Raw genomic sequence first — 25,981 nt, 5'->3', positions numbered from 1 at the left:
ATGCGAATGTGTGTGTATTTTGGGTTGTCGGTTAGGGCTTTGTTGTCGAAGGCTATAAACACTCTAATGAAAGTGTTTTCATGAGCAACTCTCTCTCATAATTCTGTACACAAAGGGCAGTGGTGGGAGTGCAGCGCCTGCAAGCATAATGACTTATTTCCAAGGACTTTTCTCATGGGAAGTTTAGAGTCAGGTAAGATGGCAAAGCGAAGACACCTTTACACAATAATTTCAAATATTTTTCAATCAAGTCTCAGAGCTGTGGGGCCTACGTCAAATAAACAAAACAGCGTAACTGGGTTTATTAACAGAGCCCCTGGCTGTTTTACATGCATGATGGTAATAGATGCACAATGAAATCATTCAATTGCATCGATGCAAATGTCTTGAAAAGTTTTAAATGTGAATGCTTTGTTGGAAAAGTGGCTTTAGTTTTGTTTGCTTTTCAGCACACTGCAAACAACAAAAAAATTATGATAATAGAAATGTTAATTGGTGTTTTTGTCTTGTTTTCCAGTTAAAACTAATTGAATGTTAACATTGAAGTGGATCTTTTTTACCTTGTTTAACTTAGAGAGAGAGAGAGAAAGGTTACACTAAAACAAAATCATTCTCTAAAAATAAATAACATTATATTATCATTCATTTTTTATTGATAAAGGGTTTGCTCACTCAAACATGACAATTCTGTCATCAATGGATATGCCATGTATGCAAAAAAAAAAGAAAAAAAACAATCATGTCTTTCATGAAGATTTGGGTAATTTCACTCAATTTATATAGATTACTTTTATGATGTCTTTATAAACTTTTTGTAGCGTTGAAGCTAATTAACTTTCGGTTGAGGGACAGAAATCTTGTGGGATTGATTAAAAATATATTCAATTGTGTTTTGAATATGATTGGGAAACCCTTATGGGTTTGAAAACACAGAATTTACATTTTTGTGTGAACTATCCCTTTAAGGCAAATGCAGTTTTGATTAGAGCCCCGAAAACTACCAATCATTGAATGTTTACTCATCATGCAGTTCAAGAAATTTAAAACTTATCCATCTCATCAACCAATTTATCAAATTAGATTGACTGTGCTTTGTGCATCTCAGAAGGGAAAACTGTTCGGCTTTGCATTTGATTGAATATTGAAGTTGAGTCTGAGGTGCACTGAACTGAAATGTGTTTGGCCCAAGAATATCTAACAACCAGTTCTTGAACTGAATGTTTATGAGTGTGTGCCTTCCTATGATGGACTGGCCATCCATCCCCGGTGTTTCCTTGCCTGTGGCCAGAGATGCTGGGAAAGGCTCCAGCATCCCCACGACAATACAAGTGGCTTGGAGAATGGATGGAGTCCTTGAACACCACTCTGTTTAGTGCTTTACCTCAGCTCAATGCTGTTCTGTTTACTTATAGCTAACAGCATCATTTTCTTTAGAGTGCAATACAGAGTCCAGTAAGACAGCAATGTGTCAGCAATATGTAAACAAGCAGGTCAAAAGCACTCAAAGTTATTCTAATTGCATTTAATATAAATTTAAACTATTATGTTTTCATCTAATTGCAAATATACTTTTATGGACATATGTGTATGTACAGCAAATAACATCCTTCATAAAATCAGAGTAAGAGTCTTTGACTGGTCGAAACATCTGGCACATATGTCCTACATGTGCATCAACATATCTGCTATTTAGTGCATATTTAATTAAGCACCGCGGGATTTTTCTTCTTCTTCTTTTTCTTCTTCTTCTTTCTGTTGTACCAATCCAGAATAAGACAATAATCTTCCCTGTTTTTTTTTTTTTTTACTCTCTGCTACTGTCTAATAGAAAAAGACAAAATCCCTCCACCTTCTATATTTCTATTCATTTATATTATATATTCTGTAATTGAGTAGGGGATTCTCATGCTTGAGCCCTCCATCATATTCAGAAGCTTAATTTTACTTAAGGGTTACACAGTGGTCCAGAAATGTACACATTTAAAACTTTTACATCATTTAATGAAATCTAAAATAATTATCTATTTTTTCTTATCGTGTTATTTATTTAATTGTATGGAATGTGCACTTGTAGTGTAATTCATTATATAAAAAGTGCATTGTCAAATTAAGTGTTACTTTGAAGAACATTTTAAATCATTGTTTTAATAATCTTTTAGTTATTATAGAGGTACACTTATGTTGATGTGTTACATTAAAACATTAACATTAAACATTGCATTAAAAGATCAAGTAATATTTACCTGTATTTGAGTGTTATTTAATATTACATTTAAAATTGATATATGACCTACAAATTTCAATATAAATGATATCCAGCCTTTTTTTAACCTTAAATGATAGTCATTACATGTTAACTATATTTCAATTAAATTAAGGCAATGACATAAAATATGTAAAGAAGCAGGTCAAAAGCACTTAAAAGTTATTCTAATCGCATTTAATATAAATGTAACCTATATGTTTTCAAGTAATTGTAATTAACATGCAATTAAGTGTCTGAAAACATTATATCCAGTTCACACTTACACATATTCTTTTAAACTATATTACTTCTGTAATGAGTATATATTTATAAAAGTATTTAAATGTACTTCTTTTCCCAAGCCACACTTTTTTTTTTAATAGTTCACCCAAAAATGAAAATTGATCATGATTTACTCACTGTCATGTCTTTCGAAACCTGTATATACCATTATTCACTTCCACTGTTTCTGAATACATACATACATACCTGACATTTTCTTACAATATTTTATTTTGCCTCACACAGAAGAAAGAAAGTATATTTGGAACAATGAGGGTGAGTAACTAATGAGTAACTAATGACACAGTGTTCATTTTGGGTGAACTGTCCCTTTTAGTGACCAAATACTCTTTGAGGCCACAATCTTACCATGCAAACATGTGAAATGTAATATGATGAGATTTATGAAGCAGTCACAAACTCTTGTCTTTTTCTGCCCTGCAGATGCAGTTTTCCTAGTACTCCGAGTAATTACAGCGTTCCCTACTGACCTGCTCCTAACCTGCTGGGATGAGCTTGTATTCCTCTCATTACCTGGAGCTGCACCTCCACCTTGCCCCTTGGCCTTCCTCTATTTCAGCAGACAGTCTGGAGTTGAACCCCGGCCAGCATATAAACAAGGTCTGACAGCTCTCTCCCACAAGCCGGGGCACTCCGGCTCCATGGCCATCTACGGCCGCCCACGGTCTGCTTGGCATCTAGGTGGACACATTGACTCTGTGTCTTGTGAATGTGTGTGCAGGTTTGAAGAAAAGCTGCCCAGCCAGGTGTCAAGGGAGCAGTGCTCTTATATTGCAGAGTGCAGCATCCTTGTTTTGCAGGTCAGCTAAGGTCTAGTACACTTACTTGTTAGGCCAGATATTTCTCACAAAAGAAGGATATTATTGAACGTCAAGGTCATTCTGACCACCCACACCGAGAATGGTACCATAATGTGTCGTGGCACGCATAACTATTATGTATTTGTTAACCTCTGAAGACCTACAGAAAACTAATATTTAGAGGCAAATGCACTGAGTGTTACGGGGCTGACGAGACGTGAGACGTGCGGATCCATGTGCAAAGCTTTATTATGAAACATGGTCAAGACAGGCAGGGTCGAATAACCAGCAAACAGGTATGTTGAGGGCAAGACAGAAGAGTGGTCAGTAAACAGGCGTGGTCGACGATCAGCGTACAATATCCAGACAGGGCAAGGCAGAGAGAATAATCCAGGAACACGGGCAGGAAACAAGACACAGGCAGACTAACTCAGAAAACAGGGAAACGCTTTGTAAGGTAGACGGGCTAACAATACTCGGCCCTGATGCTGAGGAAGTCCATGGTTTAAATAGTGTGTGTGATTGTGAAATGAGCATCAGGTGCGTGTGATGAGTGAATGGTGACAGCTGTGATCTGTGCAATGCATAGTGGGAAATGGAGTCCAGTGTGCTGTGTAGTGTGAGAGTCAATGTGGTGAACGGGTGACCTCTGGTGGTGGTAAAACAGGAGAGCATGGACCAGATTCGTGACATAGCCCCCCCCCAAGGAGCGGCTTCCAGACGCTCCTACACAATCCAGGAGGGTGGTGGAGCGGAGGCGGAACAGGGGGAGGGACGGAGGGCCAGGTCCTTGAGGAAGTGGGAAGACCGGGGACAGAGGCAGAACCGGCAGAGCAGGAAACCAGGGCGGAGCCAGAGGCCAGTTCAGGACCGACAGAGCAGAGGCCCACCAGGGCGGAGCAGACAGCACGGGAGCCCACCAGGGCGAAATAGACGGGACCGGGGCCCACCAGGGCGGAGCAGACGGGACCGGAGCCCAACAGGGCGGAGCAGGCGAGACCGGAGCCCACCAGGGCGGAGCAGGCGAGACCGGAGCCCACCAGGGCGGAGCAGGCGAGACCGGAGCCCACCAGGGCGGAGCAGGCGAGACCGGAGCCCACCAGACCGGAGCAGGCGAGACCGGAGCCCACCAGACCGGAGCAGTGGACCACCATGGCGGAGCAGATGACCACCAGACCCGAGCAGAGGACCACCACAGGGAGGCAGACAGGGCAGGAACCCATGACAGAGACTGGGATCTGGGGAGAACAAGGACAGAAAACACAGAGAGAGCCTTCATGGTCTCAGGAGCCGTGGCAGGGCAGGACGGGACCAGAGCGCACCTGGGTGGAGCAGGAGACCCCCAGAGCCAGGCAGCTGACCACCACCGCGGAGCAGACAGAGCCAGAGCCCACCAGTGTGGAGTAGACAGGGCAGAGGATCTCCACGGTAGAGCAGACTGCTCAGGAAGCCATGGCAGGATCAGGGATCTGGGGGAAACAGAGACAGACGCCACAGGGAGAACAGAGACAAACAACACAGAGAGAGTCCCCATGGTCCCAGGGGCCGTGACAGGGCAGGTCGAGAGTTCGTAGACGGTCTCAATGGCCGTGGCAGGACAGGATGAGGATTCAAAGGCAGCTTCCATAGCCGTGACTAGGCAGGACGTGGATTCACAGACGGCCTCCATAGCCGTGACTGGGCAGGACAAGGATTCACAGGCGGCCTCCTTAGCCGTGACGGGACAGGGCGTGAGCTCACAGACGGCCTCTTTAGCCGTGACGGGACAGGGCGAGAGCTCACAGACGGCCTCTTCAGCCGTGACAGGACAGGGCGTGTGCTCAAAGACGGCCTCCTTGGCCGTGACAGGACAGGGCGTGAGCTCACAGACGGCCTCTTTAGCCGTGACAGGACAGGGCGAGAGCTCAGGAACGGTCTCCATGGCCGTGACAGGGCAGACAGTGAGTTCAGGAACGGCCTCCGTGGCCGTGACAGGGCAGACAGTGAGTTCAGGAACGGTCTCCGTGGCCGTGACAGGGCAGACAGTGAGTTCAGGAACGGTCTCCGTGGCCGTGACGGGGTAGACCGTGAGTTCAGGAACGGCCTCTGTGGCCGTGACAGGGCAGACCATGAGGTCCGGAACGGCCTCCATGGCCGTGACAGGGCAGACCATGAGGTCAGGAACGGCCTCCGTGGCATGAGAACTGGATTCTCGGGATTCGGGAGTAGATGCCACCACTTCGGGAGGTTCTGCAGCGGAAGCCGCCACCTCTGGAGGCACGGGAGCAGACTCGTGAACAGGAGAGACCTCAGGAACAGACTCGTGGACAGGAGAGGCCTCAGGAGCACAGTGTGCAGCCCACACGCTCAAAATGGCGACCGCCATAACGGGAAGCACTGAGGTCAGGGGAACAGTCTCTGTAACAGCCAGGGTTGAGGCCCTGGGAATGCCAGCTGCTCGCACCGACGTCAGTGGTGGGTCCATCACACTGGATATCAGACAGGGAACTTGAAGGACTGACCTTAAATCCTTGGGTGTGACAGACTCTGGCTGGAGCACTGTGACGTGGTGTGACTCTGGCTTGACAGCGGAGACGTGGTGTGACTCTGGCTTGACAGCGGAGACGTGGTGTGACTCTGGCTTGACAGCGACGACGTGAGCAGACTCTGGCTTGACAGCGACGACGTGAGCAGACTCTGGCTTGACAGCGACGACGTGAGCAGACTCTGGCTTGACAGCGACGACGTGAGCAGACTCTGGCTTGACAGCGACGACGTGAGCAGACTCTGGCTTGACAGCGACGACGTGAGCAGACTCTGGCTTGACAGCGACGACGTGAGCAGACTCTGGCTTGACAGCGACGACGTGAGCAGACTCTGGCTTGGCAGGGACGACGTGAGCAGACTCTGGCTTGGCAGGGACGACGTGAGCAGACTCTGGCTTGGCGGGCATGACGTGAGCAGACTCTGGCTTGACAGCGACGACGTGAAGGGGTGCTGTTGCTGCCGCCATTTTGTGAGTGAGTGCGGTGTCGCGTTCCTCCGCGACACCCACAGTAAAAGAAGAGCCCACACACAGCAAAGCATAGTCCATAAATTGACTGAGTGACGCACGGGGACCCTCACGGATTAACTGAGATTTGAGCGGCTGATTAATGCCCTCACAAAAAAAGTCTATTAGTGCATAGTCCGGCAGATCAGAAAAATAGGCGAGGTCTAAGTACTCCTGTATGTATTCCTCGAGCGGTCTCAAACCCTGCTCGAGGGTTAACAACAGTCGTGCAGTGTCCATACCTGGCCAATGTCCTCTGGAAAAGCTGCTGGATCCTTGTGTGGCCGAGTATTCTGTTACGGGGCTGACGAGACGTGAGACGTGCGGATCCATGTGCAAAGCTTTATTATGAAACATGGTCAAGACAGGCAGGGTCGAATAACCAGCAAACAGGTATGTTGAGGGCAAGACAGAAGAGTGGTCAGTAAACAGGCGTGGTCGACGATCAGCGTACAATATCCAGACAGGGCAAGGCAGAGAGAATAATCCAGGAACACGGGCAGGAAACAAGACACAGGCAGACTAACTCAGAAAACAGGGAAACGCTTTGTAAGGTAGACGGGCTAACAATACTCGGCCCTGATGCTGAGGAAGTCCATGGTTTAAATAGTGTGTGTGATTGTGAAATGAGCATCAGGTGCGTGTGATGAGTGAATGGTGACAGCTGTGATCTGTGCAATGCATAGTGGGAAATGGAGTCCAGTGTGCTGTGTAGTGTGAGAGTCAATGTGGTGAACGGGTGACCTCTGGTGGTGGTAAAACAGGAGAGCATGGACCAGATTCGTGACACTGAGCCTCCTTTTCTGGCTTTGCACTTTTTTGTTAATGTCCATGAAGTCAATCCATTTGTTTTCCAGTTGAGTCATCTTGGGATAATAATTATCTTAATAATAATAAATAAATAATAAATGATACATAAAAAAAAATATTAAATTGTTATGTACTACAGCGATCGATTGAATGGATGAATGAATAAATGAATACATAGTTTTAATACTTTTTAAGTAAGAGTGAATATTTTTACAACTTTACTGCACTTTTCAAAAAAATTAAAAAAGGCAAATGGGTAACACTAAAAAATAACTTCCATTAATAAATTATTAACAAACATATCATTAGTTAATATATACTGACACAGCTAGAAATGTGAGATGATGTGATCGTTAATGTTTACTTATAAAATTATTAAACATTAGCTAATGATTAACATCCTTATTTCATGTAAAAATACTTACAAATGACATTAAACTCAATTTATATGATCGTGGACTTCTTGAAAAACTGATTTTAACAGATGTTACACAATGATCAAAAGCTTTTGTTAATGCACAACACTTTTGTTTACAGACTGTGATTATGACTGTGAACAATATGTTAACCTCAATAGTTTGTGAAATGATTTTTAGTTTTTATTTATTCATTTTTTTTTCAACATTTGTAAATGTAAAGCTTGTACAATTTGGGAAGACAGGAATTGGGGCTTTGTGGCAGATTTTCTGCTGATTAAGGGATAATACAAGACTTCTTCACAAATGGTTGTCGAAAGCAAAAAAGCATTTTGTGAGGAAATGTAACATGTTAAAGCAAAACAGGCACTATTTTTGGAATCTGAACCCACAAATTGGTAAGAAACAAGCATATTTGATACAGGGCATTGTAATAAGTGTAATTAGTACAGCTTATAATAATAAATACAGTATAACATAATGAGCACTATTCCAGTGCATTTAGCACCCGGTTAAACTGCATCACGGGACACAGGTTTTTACACTTAAAAAATATGCACAAAAGTGCCACAACTGTTTAGTGAATTTGCCCTTTAACTTTTATCTGTTCTTTGTATTTATTACACATCATCCTAACACAACAATGGCTACAGTTCACAAAAGCTCATGTTTGCATGGTCCTGTGTGTGGTTCCTTTAGAGCTAAACTACTAGAGCTTAACCTCTATGGTTGGGGAAACAGAGAGAGAGAGAAAGAGAGAAGGAACTGGAGCACAGAGGAGGGAATTTCTTCAGTCTTGTTATTCCGGCCTGTTGTCTCAGTGGAGTTTGCCACCACTCACTACAGGGATGATGAAAGGGGGGCTAATGCTCCCCTCTGTTTGCCTTCATAGCCCCTCTTCAGCTGACTGCTTTTTAATTAAGGCAGAGAGAGAGCACAGTGCAGCAGCTAGCCCCTGGAAATTGAATTTCATTTTCTTTTCCTAATTTATGTATCTGTTTGCGACTGGCTTGTCTTTATAGTCTATTCTGTTGCCTTTGTTGCCACTGATAAAACGGAAAATCGAGATGGTCTGTATAGTAAATCATAGTAATGTTCACAAGAGAGCACGGCGTGATTTCAGTAGCGTTGTATGCTAATAGCGAGTGTATTCGTAGCGGTGGGAAAATGTTTGTGTCTGCTTGAGTGTATACGTTTATAAGCAGTCGTGCAGCGGTGTTGTGTGCCGTGTTGGTTTTGATTAACTCAGATATCGCTCTACTTTTCTGGTCACATCTGATACGCTGATAGCGTCTGTGATGTTAAACTTCTCAAGTACAGCTGGTATCCATGAGCTGAGATTTGGCAGCGACTGCTGGTATTTAAATGTAAAATATGGCTTGCTTTGTCAAGCTACCCTGCGTGCTACCCTGGGGTGGAGTCCCATCTGTTGCTGTCAAAAGTAGCACTAAATAAAGACCATCCTCTGTGTATCTGTGGATGGCAGGAATAATTTGACTTATAAAGCAGGATTAGTCATGTAGGGGGAAAAACGTAGCATTCTGATGGTGAAGATAAAGGATATTTAAAGGATTCAGCAGTGACAGCGCTATCAGAGCTCTATTTCGAAGTAGTGTTGTTTTTGGCGGCCTGTTTTAATTTTAGTTTTGGTCTAGTCTTTGTGTGAAGCTGTCATTTTAGTTTGTATTAGTTTTAGTCACGTTCATACTCTTTTTAGTCTAGTCTAGTTTTAGTCGACGAAAACTGATGACATTTTAGTCTAGGGTCACACTTTATATTAGGTGGCCTTAACTACTATGTACTTACATCAAAAATAAGTACAATGAACTTATTGTGGTCATATTGTATTGCAAAACATTTTTGCTGCTATTAAGGTGGGATACGGGTAAGGTTAGGGACAGGTTTGGTGGTATGGGTAGGTTTAAGGGTGGGTTAAGGTGTAAGGGATGGGTCAACAGTGTAATTATAAATGTAATTACAGAAATTAATTACAGATGTAACTACATATAGGTATTTTTTTAAATATAAGTACAATGTAAATATATGTATGTACACAATAAGTACATTGTATCAAATTATTAATTTAAATGTAAGTACGTAGTAGTTAAGGCCACCTTATATAAAGTGGGACCTAGTCTAGTTTTAGTTGACGGGTACAGCCTTGTAAGCGTTTTATACTGTTGTGTAAACAAAGTCCAGTGTGTTGTTTCCCCTTGTTGCAAAGTTCACATGTTGGTAGAACTTTGGCAAACCTGTCTTTAAGTTTGCGTGGTTGAAGTCACCGGCTATGATGAAAAAGCCGTCAGGGTTATTTTTTTGTTGTTCACTGATGGCGCTGTACAGTTCACAAAGCGCGTCCTTAGCGTTTGCACACAGGGGAATTTAGACCGTACTGTGATCACATCCCAGAGGATCTCACCTGGACCACCAACACCATGTCACTCTCCAAAAAGGCACAACAGCACCTACACTTTCTCTGCCGGCTGAAAAGAGCAAGTCTCCCTCCACCCATCCTCACCACATTCTACAGAGGCACCATTGAGAGTGTGCTGACCAGCTGCATCACTGTCTGGTACGGGAACTGCAGTGCTGCTGACCGCAAGACCCTCCAGCGGACAGTGAACACAGCTGCAAAGATCATCGGTGCCCCTCTCCCCTCCATCCTGGACATTTTCCTTACACAATGCTCCAGCAAAACCAACAGCATCGTGAAGGACTCCACCCATCCCTCCTACAGTCTCTTCCAGCTCCTACCATCAGGAAGACGGTACCGGAGCATCAGAGCCCGCTCCGCCAGACTGCTCAACAGCTTTTTCCCCCAGGCTGTGAGAGCCCTGAACTCAAACCACCCCGCCCCCCTCTGAAACCCCATGCAAACCCCTACCTCCTGAAACATGGACCACCCCCCACCCCCAACCTTACCACACCGAAGTAAAAACTGTATGGAACTTTTTTTGTGCAATTCGAAGTGTGCTACACACAGGTGAGTGAGCCTGTACAAACCACCTGTAGTAACACACTCTCCTCTATGTGCACTAGACACTTTACACACACTGCTGCGTGTACACAATCCCACAAAAGACTCAGCAATAGATGAACAGTTGGGCAAAAAAGTATTTAGTCAGCCACCAATTGTGCAAGTTCTCCCACTTAAAAAAGATGAGAGAGGCCTGTAATTTTCATCATAGGTACACTTCAACTATGAGAGACAGAATGGGGGGAAAGAATCCAGGAAATCACATTGTCTGATTTTTAAAGAATTTATTTGCAAATTATGGTGGAAAATAAGTATTTGGTCAATAACAAAAGTTCATCTCAATACTTTGTTATATACCCTTTGTTGGCAATGACAGAGGTCAAACGTTTTCTGTAAGTCTTCACAAGGTTTTCACACACTGTTGCTGGTATTTTGGCCCATTCCTCCATGCAGATCTCCTCTAGAGCAGTGATGTTTTGGTGCTGTCGCTGGGCAACACGGACTTTCAACTCCCTCCAAAGATTTTCTATGGGGTTGAGATCTGGAGACTGGCTAGGCCACTCCAGGACCTTGAAATGCTTCTTACGAAGCCACTCCTTCGTTGCCCGGGTGGTGTGTTTGGGATCATTGTCATGCTGAAAGACCCAGCCACGTTTCATCTTCAATACCCTTGCTGATGGAAGGAGGTTTTCACTCAAAATCTCACGATACATGGCCCCATTCATTCTTTCCTTTACACAGCTCAGTTGTCCTGGTCCCTTTGCAGAAAAGATCTTGCGTGGAGCCCCAGATCTGTCTTATACAGATTGTTATACTGCTAATGAGTTCAAACAGGTGCCATTAATACAGGTAACAAGTGGAGGACAGAGGAGCCTCTTAAAGAAGAAGTTACAGGTCTGTGAGAGTCAGAAATTTTGCTTGTTTGTAGGTGACCAAATACTTATTTTACTGAGGAATTTACCAATTAATTCATTAAAAATCCTACAATGTGATTTCCTGGATTCGTTCCCCCCATTCTGTCTCTCATAGTTGAAGTGTACCTATGATGAAAATTACAGGCCTCTCTCATCTTTTTAAGTGGGAGAACTTGCACAATTGGTGGCTGACTAAATACTTTTTTGCCCAACTGTATGTTTACATGCTCATGCACTACAAATCATCCTGCACTGTTCCTTAACTAGCTGCTCGACTCAAAATGTCTCTCTTGCACATGTACAGTATTTGTGAAGCATTCGTATAGTTTGTATTTTTTATCCTTTATTCTTTTAGTTTGTATAGGGTACATACTTATATATAGTATACTTATAGTTAAAATCAGTAGGGTAGTTGTGTATAGGTTTATAGTGATTTTTACTTCATTTTTGTATGTCTGTATTTATGTAGCACCGTGGTCCTGCGAGACACGACATTTCGTCCCACTGTATGTCCCCACATGTAGCGGAATGACAATAAAGCTCAACTTGACTTGACTTGAAAAACTGATGTCATTTAGTCTAGTTTTTGTCACTAAAAATTTTATTTTAGTCTCTTTTTAGCAATACAATTTTCAAACCAAAATTTTCTTTTAGCCAAACCCATTTCAAACAAGGTTATCTTATTATATTATTGTTACCTTATAGACTCAAGAATACATCCATTCCAGACACGGAAGACGCTCTGATTTGAATTTACAACATTTATTTTACCAACAAAACATGTTAGGAGTACACACACATCTCCCAAAGACCCCGTCTGGCCGGCCATCGTTCCCTTTCTCTGTGTCAGACTTAACTTTGTTTGTCGTCTTCTAAATAAAGGCGCGAGTGGGGCTTGAGGAAGTGACGTCGCCTGCGTCTGCGCAGTGTGACCTGATGCAGCCCCTGAAGTGAGACACCGGAAACAGAAATACTGCAAAATAATAATAATAATAACGCGACTAAACGAGACGAAATAACGTTATAATATTTTGTTTCGTCTCGTTTTGGTCAACGAAAATGAAGAGACATTTTAGCATAGTTACATTTAGTCTCGTTTTTATTCATCAACAATATTGCATTATATATTTAATTATCGTCACATGACCAGTATGTTGCGTCTCGTCTCGTTTTCGTCATGTGAAAAAGGTTCGTTGACGATGATATTTAGTCATAATTTTCGTTGACGAAAGCAACACTATTTCGAAGCTGAAAAAAATTATTCAGTTACAAGAAGAGTTCAAATCAGCATATATTATTGAATTTTGCTTTTCGTACAAAAAGTCATTTGATAGATATTGGAGGTGTTACTAGAACTACAGCTCAGCTGTTTAATCATGTATAGACTTCTAGTCAGGTTAGACGCCGTATTGAATTTAACACGGATGAAAACAAGGCTGTGAGGGATAGACTTATAGTCTTTATAATGGCACACACTGTATAAAGGTCCTAGATTGTGCAATTTTGACAAATATCAACTTTCAAAATTGTTTTATGAAGTTTTTGTCTATTGAAAGTTTTCAGTCGGTATGTTGTTAAACAACAGTACAATTTGTTGGATGCACTGCACTTCTATTCTTCACAGCCCTATTTTTATTCATGTCAAAAATGAAATATTGTCTACCCTGACTGAGGTCTATAGTTGATGAAAAATTTCAATCCGATCTCATGAGGAAACGTTAGGGTTTTTAGTTTTGCCAGATTAATATAAATTCATTTAACAAATCCTTACAAATTTATATTAATTTGCCTCCAATTTACCATAGTGTGATACTGTTAAAATGCCTTGTGAAATTTATCTTATTAAACTTGTTGGAAAGCACTTGTAATCCACATGACATGTGCACTATATTCCAAGTCAAGGGATGTTGTGTGAGAAACAGACTGAATGTAATTCGTTATTCACAAAAAAGTTTTGGCCCCTGCTGAAGCTCAGTAAAGTGCTATCGACCACTTTTATTATGCTTTTACTTTATTTTCTCAAAAACATTTGCTTTTGTGTTCCATGGGGGGTGGGGGGAACAGCACCTGGATGTGGAAGTGCTTGGCTGATTTTTTTTCTTCTTTTTTTTAAATAAAAAATGGCACATACATTTTTGAATAAATTATATAATCAAATGTGCCCAATCATGTAATGTACAAAGGATCTAGAAAAGGAATAGTCTGAACTTTTTGATGGACAATTCACTTTTTAATTATTCTTTCATTATTTTCCCCAATAGCAATTAGAATTTATATCAAGGCATGTTGAGTAGAAAAATTATTCCACTTTTTTTTTTTTAAATGGCAAACTTCAAACTTCAACAAGATTTTGAATAAAAGGCTGGACACAATAATAATGTGCATACAATCATTTTTCACAACATGGCAAAATGCTGATTAACATACTCACACAGAATACTTCCACTAATTCATCCCTGGATAATCCCCATATTTCCATTTTACAACGATGATTTCACAGTCTATAATGAGAAACTTGATTCATATTTGACTTTTTTATTACTCAGGAGTTACTGAGGGTAAAATTAATTTCTGTCAACCCATTGATTTAATCAAGTGCTTGAATTGTAGAACATTTCAGTTAATTATATTCTATTGGAACTTCTTTCATTGTCAGGTTTTCATTGCACTTTCATTGTCCTTTGCATGGGGCCTATCTGGACAGTCAAGAGACGAACTTAATTGGATGCGGCACATTGATTGCCAAAATAAATCTTTTGAAATTATATATTTATATATTTTTGTTTCTGCATATGGAGATGATGACAAATGAGGTGAGATGAGCTCGACGGTGCCAAGTCACCTATGTGGAAAGAACATCAAAAATGATTTTCAACTAGTACCCACTTTCCAGGTTTTGAATTTCACAGACACTGCCAAGCCTTTGAAACTCAAAATTGAAGTTAAAGCTTTTAGTCCATGTCTGCTAGCTTCAAGGCCAACTATAAACTAGATTTCTCATAAAAGATGTTGACTCTTAGAAGATAAACACATTCTAAATACAGTATGGACCAAAAATATTGATGCATCATCTTGCGTTCAAGGGATGTCCACATTTTTTTGTACAATAAAATGCTCTCTAGAATGATAATATCCCCTCTCCCATGATATATAAACAACCTCTGACTAGAGCACAGGGATCATAGCTATGACGTAAACTAAATGTTACTACCAATTTAGTTTTGTTCTGCCTAACTCTCTGCGGGGAAAATACATCAACATTGAAAAGAAAACTGTGCTCATTAAGGCATTTCATTAGGTCTTTAAGGATCATTATATATTTATGATGAACATTCACAAAATAACCTGCTTTGAAGTGCAATAGGCCTCCAGCAAATGACCCCTAAGTTGATCAAAAGCAGCTGATACATTCTTTAAATAAATAAAAAATATAATGTTTTACACTACCTACAATGAAATAAACAACTGTGGATGTGAACTACTGCATTCATCAGGTATTAAAATTACACTAGCTCCCTTGCGACACCCTATTTTAATACAGTACACTAAACCCAGAAGCTTTAGTCAAATACCGTACATGGCCAATTGAGAATTATTTTATAAGCGAGAGCATGTATTAATTTGTACCTCATATGGCCTGTGGAAGCCTTAGGCCATGTACTGTTCTCCTTGACAAGATAAAATTTATGAAATGGACCAGACATGACCACATCAAAACTCTGACCTACCTACTGATTGAAAAATCTGAATTACGAACCCCTGTGACACATTAATACTGGCTAGGGGCTTCCTTTTGTGAAACATTATTAAGTGTATAGCGTATTCTGTTGATTTGTACTCTGTCATTTCTCCACTTTCTTCCCAGTGAGGCCGGGGTATCCAGCATAAAATTAGCAAAATGTGGTATTGTATTTGCTCTGGAAAAAAAAAAGTGAAAATAGCAATCTCTGAATTAATTGGATTTAAATCAGAAATATGATTTAGCATCAGTAAATTAACCTAAAAAACAAACAAAACATTTTTAATGTTTATAACCATAAAAATGGTAATCATAACCGTAATAATATTATTTTATGTTATAGAAAAAATAAATGCTCAAGGAGTGAGATGCTGAAAAACAAAGTGTGATGCTGTACAGCAGTCAAAGACTTTTGTCTGACTTGGATACATGGACCAACACATTTAAAAAAATATAGAGATGAAAGGTGAAATTGCATCCTGTGAGAATGTCTCCTCAGAAGTGTTCACTTTGAGGTATAACATAAATGCTTTGTTCTTTATCATGGTAAAGCAGATGGCAAGGATGAGAGAGAGAAACAAGACCTAGCAGACCAGAAACATTATTTGTTAGCAGAATTTCAAAGGTCTGATGCAGATTTAGAAGGACACTTTAATCCGTTCCATCTAGAAGGTCTACAGAAGTTTTGGACATTGCATTTTAAGACTCATAAAAATGTCTTCACATTTTAGTGGACCCGGACATCTTGATGAAACTATTTCTATACCATAAAAAAAAAACAAAAAACGATAAAATCCTGGTGATTTTTTTTAAACCATTGAATATCCAATTTCACTGAGAAGTACTTTACATCATTAAAGTAAATTGGGTTTGGAAAGCAAACCTGAGGTTTCACTCAACACAACGTATGATGTTGAAAGCATAACACAATCTTCAATTACCTCCTAAACCCAAACAATTATTTTTGAATTACGTATTGGTGGAGTCATCATTTTAAGGAATTGTTTAATCAATTTTCAGTGATCTTATTTGAACTGAATCCATCACCTCTTTAATTAGCAGACACCAGAAGGCAAAAAGCGGCTTGAATTAGCCATTAATTGCCAGGCAACCTTTCAACTTTCCACAATTCCAGCCAACATTAGAAAGGGCACAGAGCGTATAGAGAGAGCATGGTTAACATACACATGTCAAGCTAACAATTAATCTGCCGCTACTTTGAAATGCACAGAATATTCCTAGCATTGTCTGATAAAGAGAGGCTGAAGGAGCACTAGATCCCAAGCTGTGAAGTACTCTGGCAATTAGCCTGTCCATCTGCTTTGAAGAAGTTCAATATATTGTAAAATGACCAACAGATATGTTTCATCATGCCAAATTAGTAAGAGAGACTTGTTCAGAGAGCTGACTCTGGAGTTTTGTGGAAGTGCTTGGCTGCATCCCAAATTAGCATGCTATCCGTTCTATATAGCAGAAGAAATTAAGATTAGTGAGATCATAGTGCATTGAAAGAAGCATGTCAAACATTGCCATGGGATTTTCAAAGTCTCCCCTATAAAGTAAACTATTAAACTATGATCATGTATCATATTTGATACACACATTTCTATAAGTGAAACAATAAACAAAAAAGGGAAGTGACGTGTGGCCAAGTATGGTGACCCATACTCGGAATTTGTGCTCTGCATTTAACCCATCCAAGTGCACACAAAGCAGTGAACACTCACACACACACGCACACACTGTGAACACACGCACGGAGCAGTGGGGAAGGCAGCCAATGGCAAAGCTATATTAATCTCAAACTTTAGTTGAGGATAGTAAGAATGTGAGGGCTGTAGATATGGCTTTGGATGCAACTAGCTCAGGGATTCCTGTACATTGGTCGGTTCTGGTTTCAGTGCCTCTGCGGCAGGGCAACTGGGTGACTGTGAGATGGCATAGTCACGGGTCAAAACACCGCTCTTCCGTTCTGATCAAAACATCAAACATGCTCTCAGCACTTAGTGACGCACGCACTGAGAAACCTGATGAAAGTGCTCTAGTTATTGGTAATTCTATTGTACGGAACGTGAAAATAGAGACACCAGCCACCACAGTCCAATGTTTACCGGAAGACAGAGCGCCTGACATCTTTAAAAATGCTGGCTGGGGATCACGTGACCCTTCGACGGCGATGCAGGCTTGAATCTTTCGCTCTGCTCACTTTGCCATAATTTGTATAATCCTGTCAGTAAAATTTGAACCACTCTGCATTGGACCTGTCATGAGTGCTAAGGCAGACAAAGGGGATCGAAAAAGAGAGATTGAGCAATCGCCAATGAAGAAAAAATTCAGAGATTCCGCCATCTCCAGAGAAGACCTCGACGAGGCTATTGCTAGCCGCATCGAACTAGCATTTAAAAAGCAACAAAACACGTTGAATTCGGTTGTGAATTTGGCAGTAAGAGAGGCGATGGACTCTGTGCTGATTCCAGCATTACGCGAACTGCGTGAAGACATACAAGCGACCAACAAGTCTGTTAAAGAGCTAAGAGAGGAGTTTGAGACCATAACTACCACGGCGAAGCAGACACGTGACCGCGTAGATTCTGTTCAAGCAGCTGCACGTGAGGATAGGAGGACAGTCACGGGCTTAAGAAATCAGCTGGAACGACTCACCGAGAAGATGACGGATATGGAGGACAGGTGCAGGAGGAACAACGTACGACTGGTGGGGCTGCCAGAGGGGGCTGAGGGATCCGACGCGGCTGGTTTCCTCAGAGTTAATATTTCTAAGTGGATTCCTTCCTTGAAGGGCCGTGACATTGAGATCGACCGGGCACATCGCGTGTATGACGGAGGGAGGGGCTCCGATCGGCCGCGCACCCTCATCTTCCGTGTATTGAGATGGCATGACAGATCAGATATCCTGAAGGGTGCTCGAAAGGCTTATCCGGTGAAATGCGCACAAAACAATGTCACACTGCTATTTTTTCCCGACTTTAGTCCAGCTACAGTGATCAGGAGAAAGGCATTTGGTCCGGTTTTGAAGAAGATGACGGCGCTTGGTCTCCAGCCCTTCCTCATCTATCCGGCCGTAATCAAACTACGGCACAAGGGGGAACAGAAAAGCTTCGATTCCCCTCAGGAAGCGGAGGATTTTATTAGCTCCCTGTCCCAGCAGAAGACGTATGCCGCGGCTCTGCGCGGGGGAATGGCGGCCGCTGTTTCTCCAGCCCGGCGGGAGGAGCTTGATGGTCGGGATGAACATGGTCCCAGCGGCTTAGGAGCGGATGATGGCTAAATTTGGTTTTTTGCTTTTTTCTTCTCTCCACTCTACTACTGACATATTGTTTCCTATATATCCGGTACAACGATCTCATTGCTGGCAAGACTGACACCCCTTTTTTCTTTTTGGAGGGGACTAATGGAGAGTTGGTTTAATTTAAAATATTTTTTTCTGGCAGTACGAGCTTTTTGGGAGACAGGTCCTGCGTTGGAGTGGATCGGTCACGAACCATCACTTTTTTGTTGCTCAGTCAGACCTATGTTCTGGGTAATGTGCGGTCTGAGTTGTTCCTTGTTTAAGGTTGTCGGTTGTTCATGTTTTTATGTGGTTTTTACTTTTTACAACAGACATTTATACTTTAATTTATTTGACCTTATTTCTAAAGGGATTTTTCATCTTGGAGGTTTGGTATCTAAAATACACGTCAACGTTTACACGCTATATATTCAATGCATACTCTAAATATTTTATCACTAAATGTGAATGGTTTAAATTCTGCCGTTAAACGAACTCGTGTGTTAGAATATTTACATCGTAAATCTATTTCCTGTGCCCTAATTCAAGAGACACATTTAAAGCAATCCGACGTGGCACGTTTCCAGAATAAGTATTACAAATTAGCAGCTTTTTCCTGCGCTCAAAATAAAACTAAGGGGGTGCTTATTCTTGTTAACCGGAAGTTAAATTTAACAATTGAACACCTTGGTAGTGATGAGAAGGGTAGATTTGTTTTTATCCGATGCAAAATATATAATAATAGGTTAGCCTTGGTCTCTATTTATGGTCCGAATGAGACAGACAGTGCATTCCTTTCACAGATCTCCAAAACTCTGCTTGAGCAGATTGATTGCCCTCTAGTGGTGGGTGGGGATTTCAATGCTGTCATAAATCCCGCTTTAGATAAATCTCAATCTGATACAACAGCCAATCCATCCTCTAAATTACTGAATAAATTTATCACTGAGCTTAACGTAATCGATCTTTGGAGAATTCAGAATACTAAATCTAAGGACTTCACTTTTTTCTCTAATAGACACAAGACTTTTTTTTTTTTTTCCGGATAGACTACATATTTCTCAGCCCATCTTTAATTTCGTCTGATTCCTCCATCTCTATATTACCAATTTTATTATCTGATCACTCTGCTGTGCTATGCAGTGTTCCTCTTTCCGATGTTAAAGCCAAGTCCCCTAGATGGCGCTTTAACATATCATTATTAAGTAATCAGACTTTCATTACTTCTTTAAAAGAATATATTAAGGAGTTTCTTGAAATTAATATGCCCTCTGGTGTGGATCCTCAAAAACTGTGGGAGACGACTAAGTGCGCTATACGAGGTTTCTGTATATCTTTCTCTTCTACTCTTGCCAAAGCGAAAACCCGCCAGTTTACACAATTAGAAAATAAAATCCAATCATTACAAAACCTACAAAAACAACATTTTACTGAGCAACAGGCTACACAGTTGTCCTCTTTAAAAGAAGAATATGATTTGCTTTCACAATCAAAGGCGGAATTTATTTTACATAGGACTAGGCAAAAATATTATTTTGAATCGGAGAGACCTAGTCATTTATTGGCTCTTAGGTTGAGAGATTGCGAGTCTAAGGCATATATTAGCGCAATAAAATCATCGGATGATCAGGTCACCACAAACCCTGTGGCAATTAATGAAATATTTAAAGGTTTCTACACAAATCTATATAAAGCCGAAACAGATTTTGATGAATCCATCTGTAAGCAGTATTTAGATAAATTGCAACTGCCTCGGATCTCACAGATGGATAAAGAATCTTTGGAGGCCCCATTAAGTTTGGAGGAACTCCATGTCTCTTTAAAAAGCCTTCAGAAGGGCAAATCGCCGGGCCTAGATGGTCTCCCCCCGGAATTATATTTAGAAATTTGGGATTTGGTAGGGACACTTATGCTTAATTCATTTAATTTTGCAAATGAACATGGGGTATTTCATAGAGATCAAAAAACATCACTGATTTCATTACTTCTTAAAAAAGGGAAAGATCCATTAGATTGTTCCAACTACAGACCAATTTCGCTTATCTCATGTGATCTAAAACTTTATGCTAAAGTTTTTGCTTCCCGTATGGAGAAGGTAATTCATAGTCTGATCAAGGAGGACCAAACTGGTTTCATCAAGGGGCGTAATGCATCTGATAATATGCGTCGACTCCTTCATATTCTTGACTTTGCAGACTCTCACCCAACCCCTTGTGCAGTCTTTTCACTTGATGCAGAAAAAGCCTTTGACAGGCTAGAGTGGAATTATATGTGGGCAGTTTTGCAATGTTTCGGCTTCGGTGAACACTTCATTTCTATGATTAAGACATTATACCACTCACCTGCAGCATCAGTCATAACTGGTAATGTTATTTCCCCCCCATTCCCTTTACTACTGTTTTGTTTATCTCTTGAACCCTTAGCACAAGCCATCAGGAAGTCTGAAGTATCGATTAAGATTCATGATCATAATCATAGTATTTCGTTATACGCTGATGATATTATTCTATATTTAGACCACTTTGATGTTTCAGTCCCTAATATAATTAAGGAATTTGATAATTTTAGTAGCTTATCAGGATATAAAATAAATTGGAGCAAATCTGCTTTAATGCCAATTAACAATATTAAAGTTAATTCTTCTATTCCCTCATTCATCCCTATTAAGGACTCTTTCACCTATCTGGGCGTTACCATATATAAAAACATTCATAAGATTGCCAGGGACAATTTTAATAATATTTTAGTTAAGGTCAAGAATGACATTCAAAGATGGAAGAATCTTAACGTTTCCCTCCAAGGAAGAATCTCCACTGTTAAGATGAATTTGCTACCTCGATTTAATTTTTTTTTCTCTATGCTACCGCTTTCTCCCCCTCCAGGTTACTTTAAGGAGATTAACTCCATAATTACGAAATTTATCTGGAATGATAAATGCCCCAGAATTAAACTTACCACATTACAACATCCTAATAGTGCAAGAGGACTGGCTGTACCAAATTTTGAACTGTATTATTGGTCGTTCCAGCTTAAGGCTCTTCATACTTGGGTTGATCCTCAATCTACAGTTTCTTGGAGAGTGATTGAAGCTGACAAGGTTAAACCAAATAGACTCCAAGATATTTTATTTACTGGCACAGGGAAAAAAGGGGATAATTATAAAATTGGTCCGGTTGTGGCCAATTCTATTAAAATCTGGAAAACGGTTGAACGTCGGATTGGAGGACCCTTCAAATTTTGTAATAGTACACCTTTATGGCACAATTTTAATTTCGTATGCGGAAATCGCCCATTTGTCCAACCCTCTTGGTCTTCTTTAGGTGTAAACACGTGCGGTGATATATATGATAACCAGGGCCTATGTTCATTTCAGACGTTAAGAACCAAATTTTGTCTTCCAGCATCTGCATATTTTGTCTTTCTTCAATTACGTTCCGCTCTCAAAGCGTATGGCGTTCCTTGGTCTTCTCCCGTTTCCTCTCATCCTATGCGGGACTGGATTGCACCATCTGCTGGTCGGCCATCTGCTTCCTTAATATATAATAAGATTCTTGATTGCGTTATAAAACCTCTTTCTATTAAAACTATTTGGAATAGGGAATTATCTGACCTTAATTTATCTGTCGACTGGGAGAGGGTGTGGTCTAATCTCAGTTTAACATCTAAAAATCTGGCGCATCGTCTTATTCACTTCAAAGTCATTCATAGAGCGTACATAACTCCTTACAAAAGATTCAAAATGAAACTACAATCAAATTTCAACTGCCATATATGTAATACTACATCATCAGGTACTTTTCTGCATATGTTTTGGGAATGTCCTATCACTAGCAGTCTATGGACACATGTAAACCTGGTTTTATCATCCTTACTGAAAATTGATTGGTCCGTTAACCCAAGTTTGTGTCTTCTTAATGATGATTCTGGTCTCTGTATAAGTTCGATGCAAAAGAGAATGTTGTTTGCTGGTTTTACAGCTGCGAAGAAGACCATAATACAGAACTGGTTTACACCGCATATGTGTGGGAAAACATATTGGATCCATAGCCTCTTGCAAATAGTGTCTTGTGAATGTACAACAGCACGAATCAATGGGGCCAAGCCTTCTACCATTGATGCTTGGCAGTGCTTTCTCTCTGAAATACGTGACTGTATGGAGGAGTGACTTCTGTGGGTTTCTTTTTTCTGTCCCTCCTTTTCTCCCTCCTTTTGACTGGACTTTGAGATGTTGAGTATGTGTCTGTTGTTTTATTTTATTATTTTCTTAATATATTGTTTTTTTATGTTGTGTTATGTATGAAAAATAAAAAAAATGTTGATAACAAAAAAAAAAAAAATGCTGGCTAATGCTAAACGTAATCTCAGTAAGATTGTTATTCACGTCAGCGCTAATGATGTTTGACTTTGCCAATCGGAGATCACTAAAAATAATGTTAAAGAGGTGTGTGGACTTGCAAGTACGATGTCAGACACTGTAATGTGCTAATATGCGGGTGATGAGATTCATAGCAGACTGTCATCACTCAATGGCTGGATGTGTAAGTGGTGCTCGCAGAATAACATAGGTTTTATAGACAATTAGATGAGTTTTTGGGGCAGACCTGACCTGTTGAAAAGAGATGGTCTTCATCCCTCCTGGGGTGGTGCCGCTCTTCTCTCTAGAAATATGGCACATAGTCTTAGATTTTATTATTAGTAATTTAGTAATTTTTAAATATAAAATCCAAATATTTTTATTCAACCAACAAGTTATTATAAATTTGATGGAAAAAAAGGATTTGATGTTCAGAACAGATTAACTACAGTAATAACCCATTGGGGTGTTTTACCTCATAGACTATAAGCTAGAAGCAGCTTTTTTGGGTTTGCATTGATTGTTCTTCCACTTTTATACATAATATATTTGTTTATGAATTGTTTATGAATAAAGATTGGTCTTTTGAAAGCAGTTATTTTGAGTCAGATTCCAAATGTTCTCATCCTATTCAAATTTGACATTGAGGGGTGCATACAACATTTTTGCCCACCGGCAAATATAGTTGCCACACATTCAAATACAATTTTCAAGAAGAAAAAAATGGCGGAAGAAAATGGAGTGCAGCTGGAGAAAAACAAAATTAGAGGTATTTCGTATTGCTTGGCGGGGAAATACTCTCTCCTACAGCAAATACTTACAAACTGCTAGATCTGCTTACTTTACATCTCTTTTAGAAGAAAACAAAAACAACCCCAAGTATTTATTCAAAACAGTGGCTAAATTAACAAAACGTATAACATCAGCAGGTGCAGACATTACCCAGCAGCACAGTAGTAACGACTTTAGACCATAACGTTTTATACCATATCATAGTACCAAGACTGCTCTCATTAGAGTTATAAACGACCTGCTCTTATCATCTGATGGTGGTTGTATCTCTCTATTAGTGCTACTGGTTCTTAACGTCGCGTATGACACTATCGACCACAACATTCTTTTAAATAAACTCAAAAATTATGTTGGCATTAGAGGAAGTGCACTGGCAAAGTTCAAATCATACTTATCTGACCGCCATCAATTCATGGCAGTAAATGAAGAGGCATCATACCAATCACAAGTGCAGTATGGGGTAACTCAAGGCTCAGTACTAGGCCTACTCAGTACTTTTCACGCTTTACATGTTACCCTTGGGAGAAATCATTAGAAACATGGTGTTAGCTTTCACTGTTATGCTGATGATACTCAGCAATATATTTCTTCGTGACCCGATGAAACATACCAATTTGCAAAACTAACAGAATGTATAGTTGATGTCAAAAACTGGATGACTAGCAATTTCTTACTACTAAATTCTGAAAAAAAAAACATAGGTGTTAATTATTGGACAAAAACCTTTTGCATGTAATAACCTAGATCACTGTCTAATACTTGATGGCTGTTCTGTAAATTCTTCATCATCAGTTAGGAACCTAGGCATACTTTTTGATAGCAATCTTTCCTTCAAAAAAACATGTTTCTAGTATTTGTAAAACTGCATTTTTCTATCTTAAAAATATATCTAAATTATGACCTATGCTCTCAATGTCAAATGCAAAAACATTAATTCATGCGTTCATGACCTCGAGGCTAGATTATTGTAATGCTTTATTTGATGTTTGCTCTGCACGTTTAATAAACAAACTCCTGCTGGTTCAAAATGGAGCAGATAGCGTTCTTACTACAACCAGGAAGTTTGACCATATTAGCCCGGTTCTATCAACATTGCACTGACTCCCTATTAAACATGGTATACATTTTAATATATTGCTAATTACCTATAAGGCCATGAATGGTTTGGCACCTCAGTATTTGAGTGAGCTCTTATCACACTATATTCCTTCACATCCGCTGTGATCTCAAAACTCTGGCCATTTGATAATACCTAGAATATCAAAATCAGCTCCAGGCGGGAGATCAATTTCCTTTTCAGCACCCAAACTCTGGAACAATCTACCAAACACTGTTCGGGAAGCAGACACACTCGCTCAGTTTAAATCTAGATTAAAGACCCATCTCTTTAGCCTGGTTTACACATAATACACTATCGCATTTCTATAATTCAAATCCATTAAAGTATTGTTAGGCTGCATTAATTAGGTCAACCGGAACCGGGAACACTTCCCATAACACACAATGTACTTGTTACATCTTTAGATGAATGGCATCTACGCTAATATTAGTCTGTTTCTTTCTTATTCCGAGGTCACCGTAGCCACCGAGATCCAGATCAGATGGTCACTGCAGCCACCCGGATCCAGTCCATATCCAGATCAGATAGTGGATCAGCACCTAGAGATGACCTCTACAGCCCTGAATGTCAGCGAAGACCAGGACAACTAGAAGAGCCGCAGAAAGTGATCCCCAGTGAAGACCCTGTTTTACATGTATCTGTGTGACATTTATATTCTAAGCCCATAGGTGGCGCTGTGGGGGATTCCCATTCCGTGAGAGTCACGTGACGACATCAAGGATTCCGTATAAATAGGCTGCTAGGCGATAATGGTGGTCTCTCTCTTTCTGTGGCTCCTCTTCCCATCGTTTTCGTGGGCGTCTCTCTCATGCCTCTTTGAGGCTATATTTTTGCTTTTCTTTACGCTTAGGTTTAGCTTGTAAATTTGTGTTTTGATATGTGATATTCTTTTTACTTATCAGTAGCGGGTAGGGTATTTATTAGTTCATGTTTTGTTTATTTAGTAACAATTGAGCGAGGGAAGCAGGTGTCCGGAAGACTCACCTTATTTTTATTTTTCGGGAGTCAGGTAAGAACTTTGTTCCGAGAACAGGTGTGGTTGTTTTCTTAGCTTTCCTACCCATGGAGCTGACCATTCTTTCTTTGTTATTATTCATTAGATTATGTTTAGAAATATTCTTTATGAACTGTTGTGCATTATTTTCTGAATGTTTGAGTTGAATACCATTAATTAAATAAGGCGTCTTGAAATTC

The 25,981-nt window shown here is 40.4% G+C and overlaps 1 protein-coding gene across 4 annotated transcripts; it reads left to right on the top strand.

The window, feature by feature from the left end:
• LOC306853129 (uncharacterized protein) lies at window positions 1–25,981 on the top strand. Of its 4 annotated transcripts, none has more exons than XM_079390327.1 (4): window positions 61–193; window positions 2,972–3,148; window positions 3,270–3,348; window positions 25,250–25,981. In XM_079390327.1, exons 1-4 carry the CDS (start codon window positions 175–177, stop codon window positions 25,431–25,433), a joined length of 459 nt encoding a protein of 152 aa, XP_079246453.1. In that variant the 5' UTR covers window positions 61–174; the 3' UTR covers window positions 25,434–25,981. The 4 variants fall into 4 exon arrangements, with proteins under 4 accessions (XP_079246452.1, XP_079246453.1, XP_079246454.1 ...); XM_079390328.1 differs by having other exon boundaries at window positions 89–193; window positions 25,240–25,981; XM_079390326.1 differs by having other exon boundaries at window positions 1–193; window positions 2,972–3,348.

Source organism: Barbus barbus, assembly GCF_936440315.1.
Source record: "Barbus barbus genome assembly, chromosome: 33".
Classification (NCBI taxonomy): domain Eukaryota; kingdom Metazoa; phylum Chordata; class Actinopteri; order Cypriniformes; family Cyprinidae; genus Barbus; species Barbus barbus.
Note: the sequence above shows the minus strand (reverse complement) of the source record. Positions and strands in the feature narration are given on the sequence as shown.

Excerpts from the sequence above, each read along its gene's own strand:
- LOC306853129 (XM_079390325.1), top strand. Across the intron at positions 3,349-25,239 it reads GCAGCATCCTTGTTTTGCAG|GTCACCGTAGCCACCGAGAT; the intron begins GTCAGCTAAGGT and ends TCTTATTCCGAG.